Source organism: Capra hircus, chromosome 10 (assembly GCF_001704415.2).
Source record: "Capra hircus breed San Clemente chromosome 10, ASM170441v1, whole genome shotgun sequence".
Lineage (NCBI taxonomy): Eukaryota > Metazoa > Chordata > Mammalia > Artiodactyla > Bovidae > Capra > Capra hircus.
In genome coordinates, this window is record NC_030817.1 from 2802950 (window position 1) to 2819823 (window position 16874).

At 36.4% G+C, this 16874-nt stretch overlaps 1 protein-coding gene across 12 annotated transcripts in view; it reads left to right on the forward strand.

The window, feature by feature from the left end:
* Window positions 1–16874, forward strand: part of EML5 (echinoderm microtubule associated protein like 5) — a 154599-nt gene that overhangs the window by 56309 nt on the left and 81416 nt on the right. For all 12 annotated transcript variants that reach the window (XM_018053859.1, XM_018053860.1, XM_018053865.1 and 9 more), the window contains exons 9-13: window positions 3165–3421; window positions 4510–4722; window positions 12026–12193; window positions 12840–12946; window positions 15656–15774. In XM_018053859.1, coding sequence (XP_017909348.1) covers window positions 3165–3421; window positions 4510–4722; window positions 12026–12193; window positions 12840–12946; window positions 15656–15774 — 864 coding nt within the window. The remainder of the gene's footprint in view (window positions 1–3164; window positions 3422–4509; window positions 4723–12025; window positions 12194–12839; window positions 12947–15655; window positions 15775–16874) is intronic.

Genomic DNA, 16874 nt, shown 5'->3' on the forward strand with positions numbered 1-16874 from the left:
GGAGAAGGGCTTGGCTACCCACTCCTTTATTCTTGTATAGAGAATCCCATGGACAGAGGAGCCTGGCAGGTTCCAGTCCATGGGTCACAAAGAGTCAGACATGACTGAAGTGACTTAGCACGGTAACATAATACATACTATAAAACCAATCAGAATCTCTCTTTCCATCACTGTTGGGTGTGTGTTTGTGTGTGTGTGTGTGTGTGTGTGTGTGTGTGTGTGTGCGTGCTTGAGTGTTGGTTGGTGGGCAGGGGCATAGTGGTGGAAAGCAGGAGACATCCTGAGATATCCACACTTATTAATCTCCTTAACTGGGCAAGGTAAATCTCTCGAAAAAACAAAAGCTTAAAAAAAAAGACAAAATAACTCTGAAGAACTTTCCATGAGCAATTTAACTAATGTTTGTGGTTGATACTGGAATGATCTTATCTTTAATAAATAATGTACAAAAAATAGAAGCTGTGAAATTGTGCTTTAGATGTTTTCTTAAAAATCTTAGTCCATACAGATTTAGATGAATGGATTAGTGGGTGGATGGAAAGTGAAAGTCACTCAATCATGTCTCTTTGTGACCCCATGGTCTATACAGTCCATGGAATTCTCCAGGCCAGAATACTGGAGTGGGTAGCCCTTCCCTCCTCCAGGGGATCTTCCCAACCCAGGAATCAAACCTAGGTCTCCCGCATTGCAGGTGGATTCTTTACCAGCTGAGCCACAAACTGTGGTGTTGGAGAAGACTCTTGAGATTCCCTTGGACTGCAAGGATATCCAACCAGTCTGTCCTAAAGGAAATCAGTCCTGAATGTTCATTGGAAGGACTGATGCTGAAGCTGAAACTCCAATACTTTGGCCACCTGATGCGAAGAACTGACTCATTTGAAAAGATCCTGATGCTGGGAAACGCTGAAGGCAGGAGGAGAGGGGGATGACAGAGGGTGAGATGGTTGGATGGCATCACCAACTGAATGGGAATGAGTCTGAGTAGATCCGGGAGTTGGTGATGGACAGGGAGGCCTGGCATGCTGCAGTCCATGGGGTCACAATGGGTCAGACATGACTAAGCGATTGAACTGAACTGGGTGGCTAGATGGGTGAATGGGTATGGAGAAAGGGAGATAAGGTGCATGAATTTAATTAGAACTTAAAGGAAGAAGTCACTGGAAAGGTACAGGCAGCTAAAAACACATTAGTTTATGCTTAGGAAGAGGGCCTTGCAAGTTGCAGAGTGTAAGGCAAGACTGATGTTGACAAGGAGAGCTTCTTTAAAAAAGTTTTTTTTTTTTCACTTCATTTGTTTTGTTTTGTTCTTATTCCCTTTTATACTTAAGAAGATGATTTAAATCTCTTTTTTTATATGATTAACACCAGGGTAAAGCCCAGGTTCCTTTGGTAACATATCAGACCCGTTACTCACTGTCTTCAGTGTGTCTCTAACCCCATCAGGTCATTACTTCCCCACTTTCTGGTTTCCACCTTGTATTATCTGTGTGCTGTGCTAAGCTGCTTCCCGTTTGTCCTGCTCTCTGCAACCCTGTGGACTGTAGTCTGCCAGGCTCCTCTCTCCATGCGATTCTGCAGGCAGGACTGCTGAAATAGGTTGCCATGCCCTCCTCCAGGGGATCTTCCCGACCCAGGGATCAAACCTGCGTCTCTCACAGCTCCTGCATTGGCAGGGGGTTCTTTGCCGCTGGCGCCACGTGGGAAGCTCTGTTCTTCATATGTGCCATGTACTTGGCATTGCTTGTGCTGTGTGTTCTTTCTGGAAAACCTTCGCTCCTCTTTTATAATTAGCCAGCCCCTCAGGTTTTAGGTTCAAATAGGTATCACTCTTCCCTACTCCCTTCCTGCCTGTAGTCTTAACCCTTTTTCAGTGTTTCTTATAGAACTTCATACATAACCTTTTGAGCACTCACTGCATTTTCTTAGTTATGAAGTATAATTACTTTATCTCCATCTCTCACAGAAGATGAGTTCATATTCATATCCCATGAGTCTAAGACAAAGTTAAATACTTAGTGTTTCTGGAAGAAATATGAATTTTATTACTTTGAACAGTCTATTTGGAAACTGTAAAAAATGGGAAATAGCCATTTAAACTTCTATTCTTGAAATTATCTGTTGGGAGCGTTTCAGATGGATAATGCAAAATTTATTTGGAAAAACGTCTGTGGCAACAGTTGGAAATAAGACCCTTGCCTCTCCCTGCCCCTCCCTTGCCGCCGCCTCTTCTCTGCCTCTCCACCACCCCCATGTGCTTTCACACTCAGCAGTATTTAGTTGCTGATCTGTTTCTATAGCCGCTACCAATACCTGTATCATTCTGGAAAGTCAGTTATAAGGCATCATTAAAAAATGTTTAACCCATGTATACTATCATGTAAGAATCGAATCGCCAGGCTATGTCCGATGCAGGATACAGCATGCTTGGGGCTGGTGCACAGGGATGACCCAGAGGGATGTTGTGGGGAGGGAGGAGGGAGGGGGGTTCATGTTTGGAATCGCATGTACACCCATGGTGGACTCATGTCAATGTATGGCAAAACCAATACAGTATTGTAAAGTAAAATAAAGTAAAAATAAAAATTAAAAAAAAAATGTTTAACCTTGCTGACTGAAATGATCGCTAATTGGGAAGAATTGTGTTCTATTCAAAGAGGTCACAGAGGTTGAACTAAAAATAACGTGGTAGCTATATACAGATATATATTCAAATATATTACTGAAATAATGCAAATCAATGTCTCCTTTATTTCCTGGGTATAATTTTGTACATTTGGTTCATTATAAAAATTTAATTTGAATATCATGGTGTTTATAATTAAGCATTTTTTTAATAAGCTCAGTCTTACAAGAAGCTTCATCATAAAAATCCCATGGCTTGATTTCTGTTATTGTATTACTTTGGAAATTTAATATGAATCTCTGAACTACTTAAAACTAGGTAATTTAGGAACTGAACTTTAGCATTTTTCCCTACTTCTAGCATGTATTGTCCTTATATATTTCTGTTCAGCAAAATTATTCCTGAATTGATACTACTTGTATCATTTATATTTATTTCATGGTTTATAAATACTTGATATAGTCGTTTTAGACACATTGGAAAACTGAACTAATTCTGTAGTGACTTTTTCCCCCATGGTCTCTCTTCTTTTTCTTTATAGAGATATGACGGAAGTTGTGCATATTAAAGATCGGAAGGAGGCGATCCATGAGATAAAATATTCACCAGACGGAACTTACCTTGCTGTCGGTTGCAATGACAGCTCAGTTGATATTTATGGAGTTGCTCAGCGCTATAAGAAATTTGGAGAGTGTGTTGGATCACTTAGTTTCATCACTCATCTAGACTGGTCCTCAGACAGTAGATATTTACAGACAAATGATGGGAACGGTAAAAGACTGTTCTACAGGATGCCGGGTAAGAACTTCCTATAAATTATATATGATTTGTAGATTTTTAGTTCCTTTAAAATATCCTAGCTTTCGCTGGAGGCAGAGTGTCTGTTATATTTGCATGTAGGACATCAAAGAAAATATGATGGTGATCTTTTCTACAAGTTTGCCTTATCATTTGAAATCCTTTGCTTCTTAATTAAAACTTCTCTGTTTGGAGGATCTAAAACAGACTTATTTTATGTTGAATTCCATGCCATAGGAGTAGCATATGGTGAAGTCCTAGCATGTATTAGAAAGTCAAAATGTCGCTTTTAATGGATGCAACTAATTAGCTAAATATAACAGGTGTCAATGTCTGACTATAAATTGTCTTCTGTTGTCATCTCAAACTTTGCAAATATTAATAATGTAGCTAACAAACTAATTTTGAAAAACAATTTTCATCAAAGCTTTAAAAAGAGAAGAATAAAGACAGAATCATCAAAATATCTCTCAGTACTTTAGTATGATGCTTAATGAATTAGTAACTATATTGCAGTACTTGATTTAATAAGACTAGCTGCATAATTAAATTAATAAATCACTCAAACAGTTTTCGTTAACAGTCTGTAACTTACGAAGATTGACCAATCCTGAAGTCATGTTGCCTAATGTAATTGTATTACTTGTCACTCACCCTTCTTTTATGAGCCTTTCAATTATCTTTTTTTCCTCACCCATGTATCTTCTTAGGTTTCTTTTTTAATACATGATTTGCTACTTTCTTACAGTTTTTACTTTTCCTTCAAAGTTACCCGATTGTGACTAATCTATAGCCTGACTTTGATATAGTTCAGTTTCGTTGTCCACATGGTGACCCTGCTAAGCTACATCATCATCAGATCTATGTTTCTTTGAATCAGTATAATTTTGGTAGTGCCTTTTTAACAACTCCTTGCACTTAATTTTCTCCTTTCCTTACTATAGTCACTTACCTATTCATGTATTCTCCTTTAACTGGATTGGAAAGATACTTAAATTTTGGAATTTACCATGTTATCAGTATAACTTATGCTTGAGTAAAAATTAAAGGACGTAACTTCTTAAATTAATACTCTAATTTATTTTTAGGAGGAAAAGAAGTGGCAAGTAAAGAAGAAATAAAAGGTGTTCATTGGGCTTCATGGACATGCGTTTCAGGCCTTGAAGTAAATGGAATTTGGCCCAAGTATTCAGATATTAATGATATAAACTCAGTAGATGGGAATTATATTGGCCAAGTTTTAGTTACAGCTGATGACTATGGAATTGTAAAATTATTTCGATATCCTTGCTTAAGAAAAGGTATCTTTTCTTTCAAAATAGTATTAATTCACCTCTCTCTTACAAAAGACCTTTAGGTTCTTCCAGAAAATTAGTCTTAAGGTAAATAAGAGGGTTTATACTTTTTTAAAATATGTGTGATGACTCTTTGGTGAAAGATATCATGAAAGTGAACAGAAATAGCTACAATATTTTGGCAATTAAGAATTATTGTCATGTGTTACTTTTATCTTTGGATATGAAGTTTTTATTAGAAAGTTATTTTTGAATTCATATATTATAAATGGGCTAATACTTTACCTCTTTCTTTTTAAAGAGTTATTTTTCTCTCTACTTCCAGAATTATTTCATATAGTCAGAATACACAATGATAGTTATACTTATCTTATGACTTGCTATCTTCACTCATTTAACTTGCTGAACATGTATCTCTTATGAGACATCTTTCTTGCGTCATTTCCTTAGGAACTCTGATGGAGTAGCCAGCTGTCTAAGCTTAAGTCACAGTTTGGAGTCTATCAGTTTGTTGGTTTTTGAGAAAGTGTTTTTTGCTTAAACCCTTAACATATATTGTTTTGATATTTATTTATTTTTCATAACTGGCGGTGGAAGAAAATTAAGAGGTCTTATCACTGGTTATTTTCTATATATTTTACGTATGACCTCTTTTTCTTGGGTGTCTTTTAAAATGATGTTGTTGATCTGTTAGTAGACATGAGGATAATTACATGAAATGCTCTATTAGTCATTCATTTGTTCCATGCCTTGTTCCACAAAGTATTTGAGTCCGCTTATGGAAAGTCTGTCAGCACTAAAATAATTACGTCAGTAAAGAATTCCTACCAAGGGAAATATAAATAGATACCATGTTAAAGTCAGATAAAGAAATTAACAGTAGTCAAACATCAAAACTGAGTGTGAGCTTCCTGAAACCAAAAATAAAATAAAGTAAAGCACAGAATAATTTTCACTGTAGCTATTTAAAAAAAATAAAACCATGCTACTCAGAGAAGGCCAAGTTTCTTCTCAGATTTAATTTTCTAAGAGCTCTCTCCTATAGTATGGGGCCTTATATTAGGTACAGTTGAATATATTCTTAAGAGTATCAACATCTATAGCAGATGCAGTCATAATTTTCACCTGGTTGTTAATGAAAGCGGTTGGACAAATGTTAAAATGGAATTTAGGAAAAGGCAATTTTGGAAACAGCAGAAATAGTTTTATTCAGATAGTTTAGGTAGTCCATGGATGTTAAGGTTAAGGGCCCACACTTCCCAGAAGTCTCGACTGGCATTTGTTATGCCTCCACAGTCAGGTGGTGAGCTCCAGATTCTGCCAGCTGTCTCATCTTGTCCATTTCTGCCTGCCAGGTGTCAGCTTCCTAGATGCATGTGAAAGTGCCTCCGTGAATAGTGCTAAGGATGTTAAAGGCTAGCTAAATCTCTAGCAATTGAAGTAACCTATTTCTGGATTCTACCACATAGCCAGGACATGAGAGTCACCAGGCACAAGTTTTATTGTGATTCAGATGATACTTGCCTGCTTAGAAGATGTGAGATTTAGTCAGATTAATCATGATAATATTAATCTTAGACATTGCTTCAACTCATTGTTTCTTATAGTGACCTCTATGCAGGAAAAAACAGTACTTTAATTTTCTGAATTTTCCTAATCAAACAGATGGGATTTACTCTCAAGTTTTATCTTTTGCAACAGAGAAGACAGTATTTTTATTGCTTGATAATTTTGTTTCATTTATAAAATACGTAGTAGTCTTCTGAAGCTGTAAGAATATTTTACCAAAGTCTTTAAGAAAAGTTAGTCTTGTTCAGTTACTGCTTCAAGAATATAAGTATAAATTGTTTTTCTTATTTTCTCTTTTTTTAGATTTTTGTTAGACATTTGTTTTATGATAAGAGTTTTTATTTCTAAGCATTTGTGAGTCAGCTTGAGACTGTGGGTAGGTAACTGGGAGACAAGACAAAACCACTGCATATTTAAAAGATTAGTAGAAGTATTTTAAGATTGTGTATTTATTGAATTTACAAACTAGCGTAAAGGAAGTGGTATCACTATAGAAAAGGTCTCTTTCTTTTAGATTAGTTACGCAGTTGTACATTATTTCATTACGGTAAGTTGTACTATTGATCCAACTTAAGTTTGGGAAAAGATTGTGCCTGATGTATTAATGTATTTTAGCTAACCACTTAGGTAATATCCATTATAATCTAAGGAGTAAAGCTTTTATAAAATATGGAAAGAAGTTAAGTAATAGGAGTTGCTTATGTTATAGAACCATTGTAATTGAAACATAAAATGAAGTTAACCCAGAATTTGATGGTGGTTTAGTCACTAAGTTGTGTCTGACTCTTGCGATCCCATGTACTATAACCTGCCAAGCTCCTCTGTCCATGGGATTTTCCAGGCAAGAATACTGGAGTGGTTTTCCATTTCCTTCTCCAGTGGATCTTCCTGATCCAGGGATCAAACCCAGGCCTCCCACACTGCAGGCGGATTCTCTACTGTCTGAGCTGATGGGAAGCCCAGCCCCCTCAAATCCCAGTCCAAAGCATTACTCTTCTTTTTTTCTTTCTTTCTTTCTGTCTATTATTATCCTCTTCTCTCTGGATTCTCCTGCTCCTGACCATAACCCCTCTCAAATTACCAGGCGTTTCCCAGGCAGCAGCGCTGAGGCTGTGGTAGAGGGTGAGGAGGCCAGGGTGGCGAAGGGTGGAGAGGTGTGGGCAGGGTGATTTAATCTGACACCTTCATCGCTGTTAATACTTGCCAAGACTCTTTTGGTACTTATTGACAAATGAAAGTTTATATTGGGCAAAAACATTTTTTAGATTCCAGGAGAAACTTCTTTGGAAAAACAAATATCGAACAACAAAACAGCTTTGTGATAGAGACTTGCTCGACACTGCTTTTCCAAGATTCTAAGATACTGTTGCGTATATTGCTATGTATTTGTTTTTCATTGCTGTAAAAACTGTTGTGAAATGTGCTACAGTTCATGTGTTTATTCTCCTGTCTGTGGACATTTGGGTTCTTTGCAGCCTTTTGTTATAATTACAAGTTTTTCAAAGATGTATGCTTAGGAGTGAAATTGCTGAGTCATAGAGAGTTTATAAGAAGATGCCAAATTGTTTTCCAAAATAGTTATACCATTTTACACAACCCTGTTGAATATATCTTCTTCCACACTTGGCATCACCACAGTTTTTATTTGTAAATCTAGTTAGTGTAAATGATGTTACATTGTCTTAATTTACATTTCTCTACTATTTATAATAAGGTTGACCATCTTTCCCAATATTTTTTAATTTTCTGCACCTCCTTGTCTATCAAACACAAGTTCATACCTTTTGCCTATTTTTAGAGTTTGTTTTATTGTTTAATGGAAATACTTTTATATACTCTAGATACAAATGATCTATAATTTTTATGGATTACAAATGTCTTTTCTGAGTTTGTGACTTGTCTTTTTATTTTCTTAATGATGTGTTATATTGACTAGTTTTCATTTCAGTATAGTCAAGGCAGTTTCTCCTTTATTTCTGAACAGTCCTGTTTTGTGTACAAGGAATTCTATTTTTTCAGTTCAGTTCAGTCACTCAGTCATGTCTAACTCTTTGCAGCCCCATGGATTGCAGCACGCCAGGCCTCCTGTCCATCACCAACTCCCAGAGTTTACCCAGACTCATGTCCATTGAGTCGGTGATGCCATCTAGCCATCTCATTCACTATCGTCCCCTTCTCCTTCTGCCCTCAATCTTTCCCAGCATCAGGGTCTTTTCAAATGAGTCAGTTCTTCGCATGAGGTGGCCAAAGTATTGGAGTTTCAGCTTCAACATCAGTCTTTCCAGTGAACACCCAGGGCTGATCTCCTTCAGAATGGACTGGTTGGATCTCCTTGCAGTCCAAGGGACTCTCAAGAGTCTTCTCCAACACCACAATTCAAAAGCATCAATTCTTCGGCGCTCAGCCTTCTTCACAGTTCAACTCTCACATCCATACATGACCACAGGAAAAACCATAGCCTTGACTAGATGGACCTTTGTTGCCAAAGTAATGTCTCTGCTTTTCAATATGCTATCTAGGTTGGTCTTAAGTTTCCTTCCAAGGAGTAAACGTCTTTTAATTTTGTGGTTGCAATCACCATCTGCAGTGATTTTGGAGCCCCCAAAAATAAAGTCTGCCACTGTTTCCCCATCTATCTGCCATGAAGTGATGGGACCGGATGCCATGATCTTAGTTTTCTGAATGGTGAGCTTTAAGCCAACTGTTTCACTCTCCTTTTTCACTTTCATCAAGAGGCTTTTTAGTTCCTCTTCACTTTCTGCCCTAAGGGTGGTGTCATCTGCATATCTGAGGTTATTGATATTTCTCTCGGCAGTCTTGATTCCAGCTTGTGCTTCTTCCAGTCTAGCATTTCTCATGATGTACTCTGCATATAAGTTAAATAAGCAGGGTGACAATATACAGCCTTGACGCACTCCTTTTCCTATTTGGAACCGGTCTGTTGTTCCATGTCCAGTTCTAACTGTTGCTTCCTGACCTGCATATAGGTTTCTCAGGAGGCAGGTCAGGTGGTCTGGTATTCCCATCTCTTTCAGAATTTTCCACAGTTTATTGTGAACCACACAGTCAAAGGCTTTGGCATAGTCAATAAAGCAGAAATAGATGTTTTTCTGGAACTCTCTTGCTTTTTCCATGATCCAGCGGATGTTGGTAATTTGATCTCTGGTTCCTCTGCCTTTTTACTAGAGCTGAAAAAGATATTCTCCTATATTTTACATCTAGAAGTTTTAAGGTCATCAAAACACTGTTAAATGGGAAAAATCTTTTGCCACATTACTGCAATTTAATGAAGAGATTTAGCTTGTGTTAACTTTGTGTTGAAATACACCCCAAAATAAATGAGACAAGAAATGAGATCACTGAAGCATAGATATTGCAGCATATTGCTTTATCCTCACCAGGAATTGTCATGCTCTCCTCATTTTGATTATGAAAGCTTCTATAGCCATTCTAGCTTTTCTTGGTAAATCTTTTCTCTGAAATGTTAGTCCTATTTGAGGACATACTGTTTAGGTCTTACCTGTTCTTTTATCATTTCTTATCATAGCTCGGTATTAATAATGAAGGGCCTTTGAGAGCTTAAAATCGAATTTATACTAAAATAGAAATGTAGTCTAAGAGAGGTTAAGTGATATACTCAAACTCCTGTCGTTTTAAGTTGTCAAGATAATGCTCAAACTCTAGACTTTTGATTTCAACTGTAATATTCTTTACATCAGACTTTTTGTCCCCTTTAATGACTCATCATAAGGGTTGGAGTTCATGCCCTCTCAGTATTCTTTTTGCCTCCTCTAAATCTAGAGTTAGTGTATAGGCAGAGTGAGGGAAAATAGGATCTTTTTTTCCTTTTCCTTTCTTTCTCTTTTCTCAAATACCTAATGAACATTTGCTATGGGTCAGGCGTTAGAAATATATGATAAATTAGATACCATCCTGTCCTCAAAGAGCTTATAGTTTATTAGAAGAGTTAACAAGTAAATAGACTATTGTATTTCAGTGTCATAAATGTAATCACTGGGAATTCTGGAAGCATATAAGAGGATGTGATTGGTCTTGGTGAGTCAGGGTCACTTCTTAAAAGATAGGATATCTAGGGTTTACTTTTAAGATAAACTTTATCATAGTTAAACAGTATTGGTTATTGAATAGTCATTAATACAGTCACTTTGATTAGAAATAGCTGGCTTTCTTGTTGAATTGCCTTGGTTCTTCCAGAGGAATTGATCTTAGAAAAGTCACAGAGAAAACAACTTGGAAAGCCTTACAGGATTATCTGTACCTTTCTTCGAGCTGTTTACCCAATACAGTTAAATAGAATAGGTGCTCAAATAACTCTTCTTCATTTGCTCTAAACATAACAAATTAGTACATTTTAAAAACTTGGAATTTATTAGCTAAAATTTCTGGCTTTACTGTTTAGAAAACTCTGGTGCCCGAGTATGTGAAGGGCCCCATCAAAGGAAGTAATAACCAAAGTCCTCTTGACAGGCAAATAATGTATTCTCATATAAGAAGGATGGGACTCAGTCTTAACTTACTGGACTTTGTGGAGTGAATTTTAGCAAGTTATCCATCTAGAAGGTTACTGACTTCTATTAAGCTACATAAAAAATTGATTCCTGAAATGATAGCATTTCTGTTAGGTAGAAGTAAATTGTAATTTATATAGTTTTGGTTAAAACTTTTATTCTTTGATTAAGATGGCTATCCCTAATTTCATGGCCAAGGTGAAAGTTTTTCTGAAGTTTATAATTGATGGATCTTTGTCATAGTGAAATACAGACCTTCTATAACTTCATGTAAAGCTTTTAAAACATTGTCAAAATGAAGTCAAACATTATTCTGTTTACTGTACTCTCACAGGGACATAGGCATGTTGCCAGATATCCGGTTTATCTAAGCAGAATATAGAAAATATATTCTGAACTTTAGAATCACAAAAATGGTTCCCATCATCACATGGATTTTTAAAAAATTAGCCAGAAAGTTAAACAACTCCTTTACAATTGGAGAAATCTGTTTCCAAATGCTGCTACTTAATATCACTAATTATAGAACTGTGCCCCTTGAAATGATATATCCAGAAGGACACATCATTGTCTGTGCAAACAGACAAACCCACATTGAAAGACATTATACAACATATATAGGTTTAAAAAATGACTATAAAAGACAGTTGTTAGGACAACTGGACATTTTTTATTTTGGTTAGTATGGTATATTGCATTGATTTTTATATACTAAACCAACCTTGCATTCCTGGCATAAATCCCATTTGGTTTTGTTGTATAGTCCTTTTTATGTGTATTTTGTTGATGACTTAAGCTTTAACAGGATATTCCTCAGCTAGGGCTGAGGATAGTGGGGCAAGATTAGATTGGTCAATGTCACGTAAGACTAAAGGCCTCAGGCCAAAACATTCAAATATCCTAATATGAAAACATTGTGAAATGAAAACTCTTGTTGCTACAGGCATTTCTTAAAGCAGTGAGATAATGCCTCACAACCCCTGTGATTCTTAACAAATTATATTCTGAATCAGTAGAGCAAGCATTTCTACCCCTTCATGTACACTCATTCATTTGTTCACTGAATTTTTCAATTAATATTTTTCCCCTTTGATCATAACTAAGGTAGTGGGAGTAGGATGCATTGGTTCAGGTGTAGAAATTGTTGTTTATATTGGCTTTTGTGTGTATTGGCATTTGTTTATCAATTTAAAGGTATATTTTTGTTATAGGGGCCAAGTTTAAAAAATATATTGGCCATTCAGCTCATGTAACTAATGTCAGATGGTCACATGATTATCAGTGGGTTATTTCTATTGGTGGAGCAGATCACTCTGTCTTTCAGTGGAAGTTTATTCCTGAAAGAAAACTAAAGGATGCTCTTCACATAGCACCTCAAGGTGAGTGGTACATACTGCCTAAACAATTTTTCTGCCAAATAACTCTTCATGTAACTCCCAAATAATAATTTTACTATTGAAATGTAGATTATTATTAGTGGAAATTTTAAAATATTAAGTCTATATGTTTAAAGTCAAATGTTGCAGAGCATGGACAACAAAGTACTTTGGTTACACTTTAATCTGTCTGATGAGTGAAAAACATACATTAATAAAGCAAACATTTAATATAGTCTCTGGGAGATGGGTATCTAGGATTCATATTTGTGTTTTTTTTTTTTTGACAAGAAAAATGATCTAATGTCAGTTCCTCTCTTACATATAGTTTTTTCTAGCTGTTTTTCATGTTAATTATAGGTTATATTTACTTATATTTGCACAGACATTTAAATTTGATGTAGCGGTCATTGGGGACCCAGTGAAGGGATTTAAAGGAACTATTGAGTTTGCAGTGAGTGGAGAGGAAGATAATATGTAGTACAGTTTACTGACATCTGTGTCACTTGAATAGGTAATTTCATTTGATTGTTTTATGGCTTGTCTCCATGTCAGTTGGCATAGTCAGCTTGTAATCCTTAATTTTATTGTGCTGTTTTGAAAGTGAATCTTACTTAAACAAGTAATGATGCATTTTTATAAATTACAGAAAGTCTTGCAGACTCTAATAGTGATGAATCAGATTCAGACCTGTCTGATGTTCCAGAACTGGATTCTGAAATTGAGCAAGAGACCCAGCTCACTTACCGTCGGCAGGTAATTTTTATTACCACATGAGCTTTTCCTGAAAAAATTTCTTCTTTATCTTGCTCCTTGTTTACTTATCTATTGTTATCTTTCGTGGTTTGTAAGTTTCCAAGAAATGTATGATTGTTTCCCTCTTTAAGAGTTAAAGTATAGTTGTATAAAATGTTATTTATATTAAGTACTTGATATATTAACTGTGCCTGTATTGTGTTTTATTATATAATATATGTGCTTTTTGTCACAGTACACTTACATTGATTTCCTTTAAAATGTTCTGTTACAAGTAGAAAAAGAAATTAAGGAAACAATTCCATTCACCATTGCAATGAAAAGAATAAAATACTTAGGAATATATCTACCCAAAGAAACTAAAGACCTATATATAGAAAACTATAAAACACTGATGAAAGAAATCAAAGAGGACACTAATAGACGGAGATATATACCATGTTCATGGATCGGAAGAATCAATATAGTGAAAATGAGTATACTACCCAAAGCAATTTACAAATTCAATGCAATCCCTATCAAGCTACCAGCGATATTTTTCACAGAACTAGAACAAATAATTTCAAGATTTGTATGGAAATACAAAAAACTTCGAATAGCCAAAGCAATCTTGAGAAAGAAGAATGGAACTGGAGGAATCAACTTGCCTGACTTCAGGCTCTACTACAAAGCCACAGTCATCAAGACAGTATGGTACTGGCACAAAGACAGAAATATAGATCAATGGAACAAAATACAAAGCCCAGAGATAAATCCACACACATATGGACACCTTATCTTTGACAAAGGAGGCAAGAATATACAATGGAGTAAAGACAATCTCTTTAACAAGTGGTGCTGGGAAAACTGGTCAACCACTTGTAAAAGAATGAAACTAGATCACTTTCTAACACCCCACACAAAAATAAACTCAAAATGGATTAAAGATCTAAATGTAAGACCAGAAACTATAAAACTCCTAGAGGAGAATATAGGCAAAACACTCTCCGACATAAATCACAGCAGGATCCTCTATGATCCACCTCCCAGAATAATGGAAATAAAAATTTAAAAATGGGATCTAATTAAAATTAAAAGCTTCTGCACAACAAAGGAAAATATAAGCAAGGTGAAAAGGCAGCCTTCTGAATGGGAGAAAATAATAGCAAATGAAGCAACTGACAAACAACTAATCTCAAAAATATACAAGCAACTTAGGCAGCTCAATTCCAGAAAAATAAAAAACCCAATCAAAAAATGGGCCAAAGAACTAAATAGACATTTCTCCAAAGAAGACATACAGATGGCTAACAAACACATGAAAAGATGCTCAACATCACTCATTATTAGAGAAATGCAAATCAAAACCACAATGAGGTACCACTTCACACCAGTCAGAATGGCTGCGATCCAAAAGTCTGCAAGCAGTAAATGCTGGAGAGGGTGTGGAGAAAAGGGAACCCTCCTACACTGTTGGTGGGAATGCAAACTAGTACAGCCACTTTGGAGAACAGTGTGGAGATTCCTTAAAAAATTGCAAATAGAACTACCTTATGACCCAGCAATCCCACTGCTGGGCATACACACCGAGGAAACCAGAATTGAAAGAGACACATGTACCCCAGTGTTCATCGCAGCACTGTTTATAATAGCCAGGACATGGAAACAACCTAGATGTCCATCAGCAGATGAATGGATAAGAAAGCTGTGGTACATATACACAATGGAGTATTACTCAGCCATTAAAAAGAATACATTTGAATCAGTTCTGATGAGATGAAACTGGAGCCTATTATACAGAGTGAAGTAAGCCAGAAAGAAGAACACCAATACAGTATACTAACATATATATATGGAATTTAGAAAGATGGCAATGACGACCCTGTATGCAAGACAGCAAAAAAGACACAGATGTGTATAAGGGAGTTTTAGACTCAGAGGGAGAGGGAGAGGGTGGGATGATTTGGGAGAATGGCTTTGTAACATGTATACTATCATGTAAGAATCGAATCACCAGTCTATGTCCGACACAGGATACAGCATGCCTGGGGCTGGTACATGGTGATGACCCAGAGAGATGTTATGGGGAGGGAGGTGGGAGGGGGGTTCATGTTTGGGAACGCATGTACACCCGTGGTGGATTCATGTCAATGTATGGCAAAACCAATACAGTATTGTAAAGTAAAATAAAGTAAAAATAAAAATTAAAAAAATAATAATAATAAATATAATGAAACAAATCACCAGTCCAGGTTCAATGCATGATACTGGATGCTTGGGGCTGGTGCACTGGGGCGACCCAGAGGGATGGTATGGGGAGGGAGGAGGGAGGGAGGGTTCAGGATGGGGAACACGTGTATACCGGTAGCGGATTCATGTTGATGTATGGCAGAACCAATACAATATTGTAAAGTAATTAACCTCCAATTAAAATAAATAAATTTATATTAAAAAATCTAAAAAAAATAAAAATAAAAATAAAATGTTCTCATACGAAGTATAAAAACTACACAGAAACTGAATATGTATCTGTCAGTGTGATACTTAGACAATGTAAATTAGTTTGTCTTTCCAAGGAAGTAAATTTCAAAAAGAACCTTCCTATTTAAGACAGTTATTAAAAGTTTAGTGATCATAGTTACTGCAATGTCTGAAGTTACATTAGGAATCTACAACACCTTTATTAATTTATATTCTAAGAATATTTCTACTTATGTACATTATTTAAAGGTTTACAAAGAAGATCTACCTCAGCTTAAAGAACAATACAAAGAGAAACAAAGAAGTGGTACTTCTAAAAGAAGAGAGCGGGCTCCAGGAAATAGTGTCCGATTACACTTCGTTCACGGGTACAGACCAACTACTTTTCATTTATGTGTTTGAATTTTGGTTCACATTTACTAGCTGTGTGACTTTGAGCAAGTCACCTAACCTCTCTGTTTCTGTTTCACCATCTGTAAAATGGAAATAACAGTGCTTTACTTCATAGGGTTCTGGTGAGGAGTAAATAAGTCAATACTTGTAGTGACTTAGAGTATTATCTGGCACATAATAAGCACTATATAAGTGTTTGTTAAATAAAAAATTGTCTTGTGAAAATTTAGTATTTATAAGAAATTGATCTACCTTAAAACAAGAAAAAATAAGTGAAATAGATTATCATCTCCCCTGCTGCTGCTGCTGCTGCTGCTGCTGCTGCTGCTGCTGCTAAGTCGCTGCAGTCGTGTCCGACTCTGTGGGACCCCATAGATGACTGCCCACCAAACTCCCCCGTCCCTGGGATTCTCCAGGCAAGAACACTGGAGTGGGTTGCCATTTCCTTCTCCAATGCATGAAAGTGAAGAGTGAAAGTGAAGTCACTCAGTCGTGTCTGACTCTTAGCAACCCCATGGAGTGCAGCCTACCAGGCTCCTCAGTCCATGGGATTTTCCAGGCAAGAGTACTGGAGTGGGGTGCCATTGCCTTCTCCACTCCGCTAAATATGTCTAATTTGGAATGATATTGTGGCTTGTTTTAGCCTAAGCAATTTGGCTTTCATGTCTTAATTTCAATAAAATACTGTTTCTGAATTCTCTTAGAACATCTGGCAATCCAGGGTTCACATTTCATCCTGGGACACCAGAATCTTCAATCCAGCTCTTTCCTTCCCTTCACCTAGTAATCATCTTACCTGGCTTATAATGTTTTTAAGAATTTGAAAACAGATTTATTTAGTAAAAGCTTTTTTACCTCCAGTGGAAGCATTTGGGGGTTTTTGTTTATTTTCTTTGGAGTGTGGTTTATTCACAATGTGGTAGTTTCAGGTGTGCAGAAAACTGACTCAGTTGTACGTATAGAGGTACCCACTGTTTTTTAGACTCCTTTCCCCTATACCATGATAGAGTACTGGCTAGTGCCCCCTGTGTTATGTGGTGTGTCCTCATTAGTTTTCTGTTTTACGTAAAGTATT